The 15,135-nt window shown below is 57.1% G+C and overlaps 1 protein-coding gene across 1 annotated transcript; it reads right to left on the bottom strand.

The window, feature by feature from the left end:
• Positions 1–12,702: 12,702 nt before the first annotated feature.
• Anxa2r (annexin A2 receptor) lies at positions 12,703–13,257 on the bottom strand. The gene has a single exon (XM_028863479.1). It carries the CDS (start codon positions 13,255–13,257, stop codon positions 12,703–12,705), a length of 555 nt encoding a protein of 184 aa, XP_028719312.1.
• Positions 13,258–15,135: the final 1,878 nt, after the last annotated feature.

Raw genomic sequence — 15,135 nt, 5'->3', positions numbered from 1 at the left:
CTTGGCACAGAGCGCACTCTAAAACGCTGAAAGGCGCCTGCAGCTCCCTAAGGCTCCCTGCTGCCAGGAACCGGTTTGCAGCAGCCACATGGCACGCTGCAGCAGAACACGCAACGAATGCGCCGCCAGAGGGCGCACAAAACCCGCGGTCCTCCCCTCAGGTCTCCGGTGGTGGGCGGCTGACCCTCCCAGGGTTTCTCCTTTCCGTGGTCTCGGTGTCCCGCGATTCCTGGCGAGGGTGGGGCGCTCTGGACCAGGGCCGGGGCTGCTCTGCCTCTGGGACCGGTTCTAGGTCGGAGTCCTCCACGCTTGCCGGGGTCGCTGGTTGCTCGAGTCCCTCGTGGAAGGCCCGCGGATTTCAGGCTCGCTGGAAGAGTCGGTCCTCCCGTCGGATCCCGCCAAGTCACCCTGGAGACACGGAAGCGGTTGCTCGAGATCGTCACCTCTGTCGGAGCGGATCCCTCCTAGGACCGGATAGAAAGGAAGAGGCCAAGGCCTAAGTTCTTCCGAGAAGACCAGAAGCAGAGGTGCGGAATCCCAGGCCTGCTTCACGTGCACCGACCAGAAAGTCAGCTCCATCCTTCGAGCAGCCCTTGCACCTGGAGGTCAGCAGCCTGTGCACAGTACAGGCTGCAGATTCTTCTGCAGGCTCAGGTCCTGGGTATTTGTAGTCTTCCAGGGGGGCGGGGGCGGAAAAATTGGTAAACTTGTCCATCTTAAAACGTCTATTGCCTAGATCTTCAAGCACTTGGTCGTATTCGAGCACTTGGTCGCGTTAGAGCACTGGACGGTGTTTTGAGCACTTGACCTTTATCGAGCACCTGGACTTGTTTCAGCACTGGACGCTGCTCCTGCACATGGTCGTGGTCCTGTTCCAGCACTTGACCGTCATCCAGCACTTGACCTCCATGGGTCATGTTGGAGCACTGGACCGCGCTCGAGCCCTAGACCATGCTCTACCCGAAAACGGTTGACAAAACGAAAGTAAAGCAGAGGCTACGGCGATTCGGTCGTCCATACACCGAATTCGTCCTCTTACAGGAGGAGGCCGCGGTCCGTTGTCTTGGGACACTTGTCCGGAGAAAACGTGCCTTGGCCGATGGCAGTCAGCACTGAATCCGTGAACTTAAAAAAAAAAAAAAAGTTTCAGCGATTAGAAATCACAGTGAACTGAGTGTAGAGGAAAAAGAACGGAAACCGCAGCGTCAAACTGCGTCTGGTGCAACCTCGCACCACGGTGCCAACCGTTTCCTCCAACGTTTCCCTCACTCGAAACGCCTTCCTGGTTAGTGTGGAATGTGGCCAGGTCCTGCGGGGCAGAGCAGGATTCCGCCAGCAAAGCGAAAGGACCGAGACGGAAAATCACACACGCGGTTTGAGATCGCGTTCGGTCGGATTGCAGCCCGGCCTGCTGACAGTCGAACGATCCGAAGTCGGCTGCCTGGACGAATCGCGGGCACCCCACCCACCCACCCTGTCCTGGTGAAGGCTGGTGGACTAACCTCGGTGGTCCCCACACCAGCTTCTCCACCAAGTCTTGAAACAGCGCCCCCGAGTGTCACCAAGTAGCTTTGAAAACTGGCGCGCACAGCCTATTAAATTAATTACCTTCGGAATCATTTATTGAGCAAGCAAGAATTGACACTGACCATCTGAGGCACGTGGATGTAGGAATTTATTTTGGAAGCAGCCGGCTGCCCAGAAGACTTCCTGCAGCGAGGAAGGAAGAGGTTTTGGCAGGCAATCTCTTGGCACAGAGGGCACTCTAAAACGCTGACAGGCGCCTGCAGCTCCCTAAGGCTCCCTGCTGCCATGTACGGGTTTGCAGCAGCCACGTGGCACACAGCAGCGGAACACGCTACAAATGCGCCGCCGGACAGCGGACCAAACCCGCGGTCCTCCCCTCAGGTCTCCGGTGGTGGGCGGCTCCCACTCCCCAGGGCTTCTCCTTTCCGTGGTCTCGGTGTCCCGCGATTCCTGGCGACGGTGGGGCGCTCTGGACCAGGGCCGGGGCTGCTCTGCCTCTGGGACCGGTTCTAGGTCGGAGTCCTCCACGCTTGCCGGGGTCGCAGGTCGCCCCCGTCCCTCGTGGAAGGCCCGCGGGGAGTCCGGCTCGCTGGAAGACTCGGTCCTCCCGTCGGATCCCGCCAAGTCACCCTGGAGACACGGAAGCGGTTGCTCGAGATCGTCACCTCTGTCGGAGCGGATCCCTCCTAGGACTGGATAGAAAGGAAGAGGCCACGGCCCACGTTCTTCCGAGAAGACCGGAAGCAGAGGTTCGGTCTCTGGCGCCACCGGTGCGGAATGCCAGGCCTGCTTCACGTGCACGGACCAGAAAGTCGGCTCCATCGCTCTTGCAGCACCTACAGCGGGAGGTCAGCAGCCTGTGCACAGTGCAGGCTGCAGATTCTTCTGCAGGCTCAGGTCCTGGGTTATTTGTAGTCTTCCAGGGGGGCGGGGGCGGAAAAACTGGTAAACTTGTCTGTCCATCTTAAAACGTCTATTGCCTAGATCTTCAAGCACTTGGTCGTATTCGAGCACTTGGTCGCGTTAGAGCACTGGACGGTGTTTTGAGCAATTGACCTTTATCCAGCACTTGGACGTGTTTCAGCACTGGACGCTGCCTCTGCACACGGTCGTGGGCGTGTTCGAGCACTTGACCGTCATCCACACTTGAACTCCATGGGTCATGTTGGAGCACTGGGCGGTTTTTCCAGCACTTGACCGTCATCCATCACTTTGTCGCGTTGGAGCACTGGACGGTGTTTCGAGCACTAAGTCGTGATCGAGCACTTGGTCGTTTTCATGTTGGAGCACTGGACCGTCATGGGGCATTTGAACCTGTTCCAGCACGTGGTGGTGTTCCAGCACTTGGTCCTGTGTCAGCACTGGACCGTGTTTGAGCACTTGACCGTCATCCACACATGAACGGTCGAGCACTAGGTCGCGTTAGAGCGCTGGACGGTGTTCCAGCCCTTAACCTTCATCAAGCACTTGGTCCTGTTGGAGCACTGGACCGCGCTCGAGCCCTAGACCGTGCTCTACCCGAAAACGGTTGACAAAACGAAAGGAAAGCAGAGGCTACGGAGATTCGGTTGTCCATCCACCGAATTCGTTCTCTTACAGGAGGAGGCCACGGTCCGTTGTCTTGGGACACTTGTCCGGAGAAAACGTGCCTTGGCCGATGGCAGTCAGCACTGAATCCGTGAACTTAAAAAAAAAAAAAAAAAGTTTCAGCGATTAGAAACCTTGGCGAACGGAGCACAGAGGAAAAAGAACCGAAACCACAGCGACAAACTGCCTCTGGTGCAACCGCGCACCAGGTCGCCAACCGTTTTCACCAACATTTCCCTCACTCGAAACGCGTTCGTGGTTAGTGTGGAATGTGGCCAGGTCCTGCGGGGCAGAGCAGGATTCCGCCTGCAAAGCGAAAGGACCGAGACGGAAAATCACACACGCGGTTTGAGATCGCATTCGGTCGGATTGCAGCCCGGTCTGCTGACAGTCGAACGATCCGAAGTCGGCTGCCTGGACGAATCGAGGGCACCCCACCCACCCTGTCCTCGTGAAGGCTGGTGGGCTAACCTCGGTGGTCCCCACACCAGCTTCTCCACCAAGCCTAGAAACAGGGCATCCTGAGTGTCACCAAGTAGCTCTGAAAACTGGCGCGCACAGCCTATTAAATTACCTTCGGAATCATTTATTAAGCAAGCAAGAATTGACACTGACCATCTGAGGCACGTGGATGTAGGAATTTATTTTGGAAGCAGCCGGCTGCCCAGAAGACTTCTGGCAGCGAGGAAGGAAGAGGTTTTGGCAGGCATTCTCTTGGCACAGAGCGCACTCTAAAATGCTGAAAGGCGCCTGCAGCTCCCTAAGGCTCCCTGCTGCCGAGTTCCGGTTTGCAGCAGCCACGTGGCACGCAGCAGCGGAACACGCTAAAAATGCGCCGCCGGACAGCGGACCAAACCCGGGATCCTCCGCTCTGGTCTCCTGTGCTGGGCGGCTCACACTCCTCAGGGCTTCTCCTTTCCGTGGTCTCGGTGTCCCGCGATTCGTGGCCACGGTGGGGCGCTCTGGACCAGGGCCGGGGCTGCTCTGCCTCTGGGACCGGTTCTAGGTCGGAGTCCTCCACGCTTGCCGGGGTCGCAGGTCGCCCCGGTCCCTCGTGGAAGGCCCGCGGGGAGTCCGGCTCGCTGGAAGACTCGGTCCTCCCGTCGGATCCCGCCAAGTCACCCTGGAGACATGGAAGCGGTTGCTCGAGATCCTCACCTCTGTCGGAGAGGATCCCTCCTAGGACCGGATAGAAAGGAAGAGGCCATGGCCCACGTTCTTCCGAGAAGACCGGAAGCAGAAGTTCGGTCTCTGGCGCCACCGGTGCGGAATGCCAGGCCTGCTTCACGTGCACGGACCAGAAAGTCGGCTCCATGGCTCTTGCAGCACCTGCAGCGGGAGGTCAGAAGCCTGTGCACAGTGCAGGCTGCAGATTCTTCTGCAGGCTCAGGTCCTGGGTATTTGTAGTCTTCCAGGGGGGCGGGGGCGGAAAAACTGGTAAACTTGTCTGTCCATCTTAAAACGTCTATTGCCTAGGTCTTCAAGCACTTGGTCGTATTCGAGCACTTGGTCGCGTTAGAGCACTGGACGGTGTTTTGAGCACTTGACCTTTATCCAGCACTTGGACGTGTTTCAGCACTGGACGCTGCTCCTGCACACGGTCGTGGGCGTGTTCGAGCACTTGACAGTCATCCACACTTGAACTCCATGGGTGGTGTTCGAGCACTTGGCCGTCATCCAGCACTTGAACTTCATGGGTCATGTTGGAGCACTGGCGGTTTTTCCAGCACTTGACCGTCATTCATCACTTTGTCGCGTTGGAGCACTGGACGGTGTTTCGAGCACTAAGTCGTGATCGAGCAGTTGGTCGTTTTCATGTTGGAGCACTGGACCGTCATCGGGCATTTGAACCTGTTCCAGCACTTGGTCCTGTTCCAGCACTGGACAGTGTTTGAGCACTTGACCGTCATCCGCACATGATCGGTATGGAGTACTTGGTCGCGTCAGAGCGCTGGACGGTGTTCCAGCACTGAACCTTCATCAAGCACTTGGTCCTGTTGGAGCACTGGACCGCGCTCGAGCCCTAGCCCAGCTCTACCCAAAAACGGTTGACAAGACGAAAGTAAAGCAGAGGCTACGGAGACTCGGTCGTCCATCCACCGAATTCGTCCTCTTACAGGAGGAGGCCGCGGTCCGTTGTCTTGGGACACTTGTCCGGAGAAAACGTGCCTTGGCCGATGGCAGTCAGCACTGAATCCCTGAACTTTAAAGAAAAAAAAAAAAAGTTTCAGCGATTAGAATCCGCGGCCAACAGAGCATAGAGGAAAAAGAACGGAAACCGCAGCGTCAAACTGCGTCCGGTGCAACCTCGCACCACGGTGCCAACCGTTTCCTCCAACGTTTCCCTCACTCGAAACGCGTTCCTGGTTAGTGTGGAATGTGGCCAGGTCCTGCGGGGCTGAGCCGGATTCCGCCAGCAAAGCGAAAGGACCGAGACAGAAAATCACACACGCGGTTTGAGATCGCGTTCGGTCGCATTGCAGCCCGGCCTGCTGACAGTCGATGGATCCGAAGTCGGCTGTCTGGACGAATCGAGGGCACCCCACCCACCCACCCGTCCTCGTGAAGGCTGGTGGGCTAACCTCGGTGGTCCCCACACCAGCTTCTCCACCAAGCCTAGAAACAGGGCATCCTGAGTGTCACCAAGTAGCTTTGAAAACTGGCGCGCACAGCCTATTAAATTAATTACCTTCGGAATCATTTATTGAGCAAGCAAGAATTGACACTGACCATCTGAGGCACGTGGATATAGGAATTTATTTTGGAAGCAGCCGGCTGCCCAGAAGACTTCCGGCAGCGAGGAAGGAAGAGGTTTAGGCAGGCATTCTCTTGGCACAGAGCGCACTCTAAAACGCTGACAGGCGCCTGCAGCTCCCTAAGGCTCCCTGCTGCCATGTACGGGTTTGCAGCAGCCACGTGGCACGCAGCAGCGGAACACCGGAACACGCTACGAATGCGCCGCCGGACAGCGCACAAAACCCGCGGTCCTCCCCTCAGGTCTCCGGTGCTGGGCGGCTCCCACTCCCCAGGGCTTCTCCTTTCCGTGGTCTCGGTGTCCCGCGATTCCTGGCGAGGGTGGGGCGCTCTGGACCAGGGCCGGGGCTGCTCTGCCTCTGGGACCGGATCTAGGTCGGAGTCCTCCACGCTTGCCGGGGTCGAGGGTTGCTCGAGTCCCTCGTGGAAGCCCCGTGGGTTTCCAGCTCGCTGGAAGAGTCGGTCCTCCCAAAGCACTTTTTCGAAGTCACCCTGGAGACACGGAAGCGGTTGCTCGAGATCGTCACCTCTGTCGGAGGGGATCACTCCTAGGACCGGATAGAAAGGAAGAGGCCAAGGCCCACGTTCTTCCGAGAAGACCGGAAGCAGAAGTTCGGTCTTTGGCGCCACCGGGGCGGAATCCCAGGCCTGCTTCACGTGCACGGACCAGAAAGTCGGCTCCATCGCTCTTGCAGCACCTGCAGCGGGAGGTCAGAAGCCTGTGCACAGTGCAGGCTGCAGATTCTTCTGCAGGCTCAGGCCCTGGGTATTTGTAGTCTTCCAGGGGGGCGGGGTCGGATGAATTGGTAAACTTGTCCATCTTAAAACGTCTATTGCCTAGGTCTTCAAGCACTTGGTCGTTTTCGAGCACTTGACCGTCAGGGAGCCCTAGGTCCGGGTAGAGCACTGGACGGTGTTTTGAGCACTTGACCTGCATCGAGGACTTGGACGTGTTTCAGCACTGGATGATGTTCCTGCACTTGGTCGGGTTCGTGTTCCAGCACTTGACCTTCATAGGTCGCGTTGGAGCACTGGACGGTGTTTCGAGACCTTTATCGTGATCCAACACTTGGTCGTTTTCGTGTTTGAGCACTGGACCGTCATCGGGCATTTGAACCTGTTGGAGCACTTGGTGGTGTTCCAGCACTTGGTGGTGTTCCAGCACTGGACAGTGTTTGAGCACTTGACCGTCATCCGCACAGGATCGGTATGGAGCACTTGGTCGCCTTAGAGCGCTGGACGGTGTTCCAGCACTTAACCGTCATCGAGAACTTGGTCGTGTTGGAGCACTGGTCCGCGCTCGAGCCCTGGGCCGTGCTGTACCCGAAAAACCTTTACAAAACGAAATGGAAGCAGAGGATATGGAGATTCGGTAGTCCATACAACGAATTCGTCCTCTCTCAGGAAGCCGGTGTCCAATGTCTTGGGACACTTCCTCGGTGGAAAACGTGCATCGGTACGAAAGTCCTAACGAAAGGAATCGGACGAACTTCCTGTGTTAGAAACGACCGCGAACAAAACCAGGGGGACCCGAAAACGAATGGAAACCGTGGCATCATCACCGCACCTGGGAGTGGAAATGCACCTTAGGGCTGGGGTCATAACTACCCAGAGGCTAAGGACCTCCAGCCTGTGTGGTGTGCGTGAGATGCCCCAGGCCTGCGGTGTCCAGTGTCTTGCCATGATGGCCAGAGGGCTAAGGAATAGAAATCAGTGCTGCACTTGAGCCCTGGACCGACATCGAGCACTTGGTGTGTTGCAGGACTGGACCGCGCTCTGGCCATGGGCCTTGTTGTTGTACCCCAAAAACGTTGACAATGGGAAAGGAATGCGGTGGCTACAGAGATTCGGTCATCCATACACCGAAATCGTCCTCTTTCAGAAAGTCCAAGGGAGATGTCTTGGGACACTTGTCCGGAGAAAACGTGCCTTGGAGATGGCAGTAGGTCCTGAATCCGCTAACGATGGGAAAAAAAACAAGCCGAAGTTCAACGATTACAAACAACCGCGAACGGAGCATAGAGGACACAAAAAAGAACAGAAACCTCAGCTTCCTAACCGCACAATGGCGCCAAACGTTTCCTCCAACTTTTGGCTCAAGCCATCGGGTTCTTGTTTGTTGTCGAATGTCGCCAATTCCTGCCTGGCAGAGCCGGATTCCGCCTGCAAAGCCAAAGGCCTGAGACCGAAAATAACGGACACAGTTTGATATCGAGGTCGGATTGCAGCCCGGCCTGCTGACAGTCGATCGATCCGAAGTCGGCTGCCTGGACGAATCGAGGGCACCCGAACCCACCCTGTCCTCGTGAAGGCTGGTGGGCTGACCTCGGTGGTCCCCACACCAGCTTCTCCACCAAGGCTAGAAACAGGGCATCCTGAGGGTCACCAAGTAGCTTTGAAAACTGGCGCGCACAGCCCATTAAATTAATTACCTTTAAAATCATTTATTAAGCAAGCAAGAATTGACACTGACCATCTGAGGCACGTGGATGTAGGAATTTATTTTGGAAGCAGCAGGCTGCCCAGAAGACTTCCGGCAGCCAGGAAGGAAGAGGTTTTGGCAGGCATTCTCTTGGCACAGAGCGCACTGTAAAACGCTGACAGGCGCCTGCAGCTCCCTAAGGCTCCCCGCTGCCATGTACGGATTTGCAGCAGCCACGTGGCACGCAGCAGCGGAAGACGCTACGAATGCGCCGCCGGATGGCGGACCAAACCCGCGGTCCTCCCCTCAGGTCTCCGGTGGTGGGCGGCTCCCACTCCCCAGGGCTTCTCCTTTCCGTGGTCTCGGTGTCCCGCGATTCCTGGCGACGGTGGGGCGCTCTGGACCAGGGCCGGGGCTGCTCTGCCTCTGGGACCGGTTCTAGGTCGGAGTCCTCCACGCTTGCCGGGGTCGCAGGTCGCCCCGGTCCCTCGTGGAAGGCCCGCGGGGAGTCCGGCTCGCTGGAAGAGTCGGTTCTCCCGTCGGATCCCGCCAAATCACCCTGGAGACCTGGAAGCGGTTGCTCGAGATCGTCACCTCTGTCGGAGCGGATCCCTCCTAAGACCGGATAGAAAGGAAGAGGCCACGGCCCACGTTCTTCCGAGAAGACCGGAAGCAGAGGTTCGGTCTCTGGCGCCACCGGTGCGGAATCCCAGGCCTGCTTCACGTGCACGGACCAGAAAGTCGGCTCCATCGCTCTTGCAGCACCTACAGCAGGAAGTCAGAAGCCTGTGCACTGTGCAGGCTGCAGATTCTTCTGCAGGCTCAGGTCCTGGGTATTTGTAGTCTTCCAGGGGGGCGGGGGCGGAAAAACTGGTAAACTTGTCTGTCCATCTTAAAACGTCTATTGTCTAGATCTTCAAGCACTTGGTCGTATTCGAGCAGTTGGTCGCGTTAGAGCACTGGACAGTGTTTTGAGCAATTGACCTTTATCCAGCACCTGGACGTGTTCCAGCACTGAACGCTGCTCCTGCACACGGTCGTGGGCGTGTTCGAGCACTTGACAGTCATCCACACTTGAACTCCATGGGTGGTGTTCGAGCACTTGGCCGTCATCCAGCACTTGAACTTCATGGGTCATGTTGGAGCACTGGGCGGTTTTTCCAGCACTTGACCGTCATCCATCACTTTGTCGCGTTGGAGCACTGGACGGTGTTTCGAGCACTAAGTCGTGATCGAACACTTGGTCGTTTTCATGTTGGAGCACTGGACCGTCACCGGGCATTTGAACCTGTTCCAGCACTTGGTCCTGTGTCAGCACTGGACCGTGTTTGAGCACTTGACCGATATCCACACATGATCGGTCGAGCACTTGGTCGCGTTAGAGCGCTGGACGGTGTTCCAGCCCTTAACCTTCATCAAGCACTTGGTCGTGTTGGAGCACTGGACCGCGCTCGAGCCCTAGACCGAGCTGTACCCGAAAACGGTTGACAAAACGAAAGGAAAACAGAGGCTACGGAGATTCGGTCGTCCATCCACCGAATTCGTCCTCTTACAGGAGGAGGCCGCGGTCCGTTGTCTTGGGACACTTGTCCGGAGAAAACGTGCCTTGACCGATGGCAGTCAGCACTGAATCCGTGAACTTGAAAAAAAATATAATAAAAAAATAGAAGTTTTTAGCGATTAGAAACCGCGGCGAACGGAGCTTACATGAAAAAAACGGAAACCGCAGCGTCAAACTGCGTCTGGTGCAACCGCGCACCACGGCGCCAAACGTTTCCTCCAACGTTTCCCTCACTAGAAATGTGTTCCTGGTTAGTGTGGAATGTGGCCAGGTCCTGCGGGGCAGAGCAGGATTCTGCCTGCAAAGCAAAGGACCGAGACAGAAAATCACACACAGGGTTTGAGATCGCGTTCGGTCGGATTGCAGCCCGCCCTGCTGACAGTCGATCGATCCGAAGTCGGCTGCCTGGACGAATCCGGGGCACCCCACCCACCCTGTCCTCGTGAAGGCTGGTGGGCTGACCTCGGTGGTCCCCACACCAGCTTCTCCACCAAGCCTAGAAACAGCGCCCCCTGAGTGTCACCAAGTAGCTTTGAAAACTGGCGCGCACAGCCCATTAAATTAATTACCTTCGGAATCATTTATTGAGCAAGCAAGAATTGACACTGACCATCTGAGGCACGTGATTATAGAAATTTATTTTGGAAGCAGCAGGCTGCCCAGAAGACTTCCGGCTGCGAGGAAGGAAGAGGTTTTGGCAGGCAATCTCTTGGCACAGAGGGCACTCTAAAACGCTGAAAGGCGCCTGAGGCTCCCTAAGGCTCCCCGCTGCCGAGTTCCAGTTTGCAGCAGCCACGTGGCACGCAGTAGCGGAACACGCTACAAATGCGCCGCCGGATGGCGGACCAAACCCGCGGTCCTCCCCTCAGGTCTCCGGTGGTGTGCGGCTGACACTCCCCAGGGCTTCTCCTTCCCGTGGTCTCGGTGTCCCCCGATTCGGGGCCACGGTGGGGCGCTCTGGACCAGGGCCGGGGCTGCTCTGCCTCTGGGACCGGTTCTAGGTCGGAGTCCTCCACGCTTGCCGGGGTCGCAGGTCGCCCCGGTCCCTCGTGGAAGGCCCGCGGGGAGTCCGGCTCGCTGGAAGAGTCGGTCCTCCCGTCGGATCCCGCCAAATCACCCTGGAGACCTGGAAGCGGTTGCTCGAGATCGTCACCTCTGTCGGAGCGGATCCCTCCTAGGACCGGATAGAAAGGAAGAGGCCAAGGCCCAAGTTCTTCCGAGAAGACATGAAGCAGAGGTTCGGTCTCTGGCGCCACCGGTGCGGAATCCCAGGCCTGCTTCACGCGCACGGACCAGAAAGTCGGCTCCATCGCTCTTGCAGCACCTACAGCAGGAGGTCAGAAGCCTGTGCACAGGGCCGGCTGCAGATTCTTCTGCAGGCTCAGGTCCTGGGTTATTTGTAGTCTTCCAGGGGGGCGGGGGCGGAAAAACTGGTAAACTTGTCTGTCCATCTTAAAACGTCTATTGCCTAGATCTTCAAGCACTTGGTCGTATTCGAGCAGTTGGTCGCGTTAGAGCACTGGACGGTGTTTTGAGCACTTGACCTTTATCCAGCACCTGGACGTGTTCCAGCACTGAACGCTGCCTCTGCACACGGTCGTGGGCGTGTTCGAGCACTTGGCCGTCATCCAGCACTTGAACTTCATGGGTCGTGTTTGAGCACTGGGCGGTTTTTCCAGCACTTGACCGTCATCCATCACTTTGTCGCGTTGGAGCACTGGACGGTGTTTCGAGCACTAAGTCGTGATCGAGCACTTGGTCGTTTTCATGTTGGAGCACTGGACCGTCATCGGGCATTTGAACCTGTTCGAGCACTTGGTGGTGTTCCAGCACTTGGTCCTGTGTCAGCACTGGACCGTGTTTGAGCACTTGACCGTCATCCACACATGATCGGTCGAGCACTTGGTCGCGTTAGAGCGCTGGACGGTGTTCCAGCCCTTAACCTTCATCAAGCACTTGGTCGTGTTGGAGCACTGGACCGCGCTCGAGCCCTAGACCGTGCTCTACCCGAAAACGGTTGACAAAACGAAAGGAAAACAGAGGCTACGGAGATTCGGTCGTCCATCCACCGAATTCGTCCTCTTACAGGAGGAGGCCGCGGTCCGTTGTCTTGGGACACTTGTCCGGAGAAAACGAGCCTTGACCGATGGCAGTCAGCACTGAATCCGTGAACTTGAAAAAAAATATAATAAAAAAATAGAAGTTTTTAGCGATTAGAAACCGCGGCGAACGGAGCTTACATGAAAAAGAACGGAAACCGCAGCGTCAAACTGCGTCTGGTGCAACCGCGCACCACGGCGCCAAACGTTTCCTCCAACGTTTCCCTCACTAGAAATGTGTTCCTGGTTAGTGTGGAATGTGGCCAGGTCCTGCGGGGCAGAGCAGGATTCCGCCTGCAAAGCGAAAGGACCGAGACGGAAAATCACACACAGGGTTTGAGATCGCGTTCGGTCGGATTGCAGCCCGCCCTGCTGACAGTCGATGGATCCCAAGTCGGCTGCCTGGACGAATCCGGGGCACCCCACCCACCCTGTCCTCGTGAAGGCTGGTGGGCTAACCTCGGTGGTCCCCACACCAGCTTCTCCACCAAGCCTAGAAACAGCGCCCCCTGAGTGTCACCAAGTAGCTTTGAAAACTGGCGCGCACAGCCTATTAAATTAATTACCTTCGGAATCATTTATTGAGCAAGCAAGAATTGACACTGACCATCTGAGGCACGTGGATATAGGAATTTATTTTGGAAGCAGCAGGCTGCCCAGAAGACTTCTGGCTGCGAGGAAGGAAGAGGTTTTGGCAGGCAATCTCTTGGCACAGAGGGCACTCTAAAACGCTGAAAGGATCCTGAGGCTCCCTAAGGCTCCCTGCTGCCGAGTTCGGGTTTGCAGCAGCCACGTGGCACGCAGCAGCAGAACACGCTACGAATGCGCCGCCTAAAGGAGGACCAAAACCGTGGTCCTCCCCTCAGGTCTCCAGTGGTGTGCGGCTGACACTCCCCAGGGCTTCTCCTTTCCGTGGTCTCGGTGTCCCGCGATTCGTGGCCAGGGTGGGGCGCTCTGGACCAGGGCCGGGGCTGCTCTGCCTCTGGGACCGGTTCTAGGTCGGAGTCCTCCACGCTTGCCGGGGTCGCAGGTCGCCCCCGTCCCTCGTGGAAGGCCCGCGGGGAGTCCGGCTCGCTGGAAGACTCGGTCCTCCCGTCGGATCCCGCCAAATCACCCTGGAGACATGGAAGAGGTTGCTCGAGATCTTCACCTCTGTCGGAGCGGATCCCTCCTAGGACCGGATAGAAAGGAAGAGGCCAAGGCCCAAGTTCTTCCGAGAAGACAGGAAGCAGAGGTTCGCTCTCTGGCGCCACCGGTGCGGAATCCCAGGCCTGCTTCACGTGCACGGACCAGAAAGTCGGCTCCATCGCTCTTGCAGCACCTGCAGCAGGAAGTCAGAAGCCTGTGCACTGTGCAGGCTGCAGATTCTTCTGCAGGCTCAGGTCCTGGGTTATTTGTAGTCTTCCAGGGGGGCGGGGGCGGAAAAACTGGTAAACTTGTCTGTCCATCTTAAAACGTCTATTGCCTAGATCTTCAAGCACTTGGTCGTATTCGAGCACTTGGTCGCGTTAGAGCACTGGACAGTGTTTTGAGCAATTGACCTTTATCCAGCACTTGGACGTGTTTCAGCACTGAACGCTGCCTCTGCACACGGTCGTGGGCGTGTTCAAGCACTTGACAGTCATCCACACTTGAACTCCATGGGTGGTGTTCGAGCACTTGGCCGTCATCCAGCACTTGAACTTCATGGGTCATGTTGGAGCACTGGGCGGTTTTTCCAGCACTTGACCGTCATCCATCACTTTGTCGTGTTGGAGCACTGGGCAGTGTTTCTAGCACTAAGTCGTGATCGAGCACTTGGTCGTGTTCATGTTGGAGCACTGGACCGTCATCGGGCATTTGAACCTGTTCCGGCACTTGGTCCTGTGTCAGCACTTGGTCCTGTGTCAGCACTGGACCGTGTTTGAGCACTTGACCGACATCCACACATGATCGGTCGAGCACTTGGTCGCGTAGAGCGCTGGACGGTGTTCCAGCCCTTAACCTTCATCAAGCACTTGGTCGTGTTGGAGCACTGGACCGCGCTCCAGCCCTAGACCGTGCTGTACCCGAAAACGGTTGACAAGACGAAAGGAAAGCAGAGGCTACGGAGATTCGGGCGTCCATCCACCGAATTCGTCCTCTTACAGGAGGAGGCCGCGGTCCGTTGTCTTGGGACACTTGTCCGGAGAAAACGAGCCTTGGCCGATGGCAGTCAGCACTGAATCCGTGAACTTGAAAAAAAATATAATAAAAAATTAAAAGTTTTTAGCGATTAGAAACCGCGGCGAACCGAGCATAGAGGAAAAAGAACGGAAACCGCAGCGTCAAACTGCGTCTGGTGCAACCGCGCACCACGGCGCCAAACGTTTCCTCCAACGTTTCCCTCACGCGAAACGCCTTCCTGGTTAGTGTGGAATGTGGCCAGGTCCTGCGGGGCTGAGCCGGATTCCGCCAGCAAAGCGAAAGGACCGAGACGGAAAATCACACACGCGGTTTGAGATCGCGTTCGGTCGGATTGCAGCCCGGCCTGCTGACAGTCGATCGATCCGAAGTCGGCTGCCTGGACGAATCGAGGGCACCACACCCACCCTGTCCTCGTGAAGGCTGGTGGGCTAACCTCGGTGGTCCCCACACCAGCTTCTCCACCAAGCCTAGAAACAGCGCCCCCTGAGTGTCACCAAGTAGCTTTGAAAACTGGCGCGCACAGCCTATTAAATTACCTTCGGAATCATTTATTAAGCAAGCAAGAATTGACACTGACCATCTGAGGCACGTCGATGTAGGAATTTATTTTGGAAGCAGCCGGCTGCCCTGAAGACTTCTGGCAGCGAGGAAGGAAGAGGTTTTGGCAGGCATTCTCTTGGCACAGAGCGCACTCTAAAATGCTGAAAGGCGCCTGCAGCTCCCTAAGGCTCCCTGCTGCCGAGTTCCAGTTTGCAGCAGCCACGTGGCACGCAGCAGCGGAACACGCTACGAATGCGCCGCCTGACAGCGGACCAAACCCGCGGTCCTCCCCTCAGGTCTCCCGTGGTCGGCGGCTCACACTCCCAGGGATTCTCCTTTCCGTGGTCTCGGTGTCCCGCGATTCGTGGCCACGGTGGGGCGCTCTGGACCAGGGCCGGGGCTGCTCTGCCTCTGGGACAGGTTCTAGGTCGGAGTCCTCCACGCTTGCCGGGGTCACAGGTCGCCCCCGTCCCTCGTGG

The sequence above is a fragment of the Peromyscus leucopus genome, chromosome 11 (assembly GCF_004664715.2).
Source record: "Peromyscus leucopus breed LL Stock chromosome 11, UCI_PerLeu_2.1, whole genome shotgun sequence".
Taxonomy (NCBI): domain Eukaryota; kingdom Metazoa; phylum Chordata; class Mammalia; order Rodentia; family Cricetidae; genus Peromyscus; species Peromyscus leucopus.
The sequence above is the reverse complement of the archived record's forward strand: the minus strand, read 5'-3'. Positions and strand labels throughout refer to the sequence as shown.

Excerpts from the sequence above, each read along its gene's own strand:
- Anxa2r (XM_028863479.1), bottom strand. The coding sequence starts at position 13,257 with ATGGAGCCGACTTTCTGGTCCGTGCACGTGAAGCAGGCCTGGGATTCC.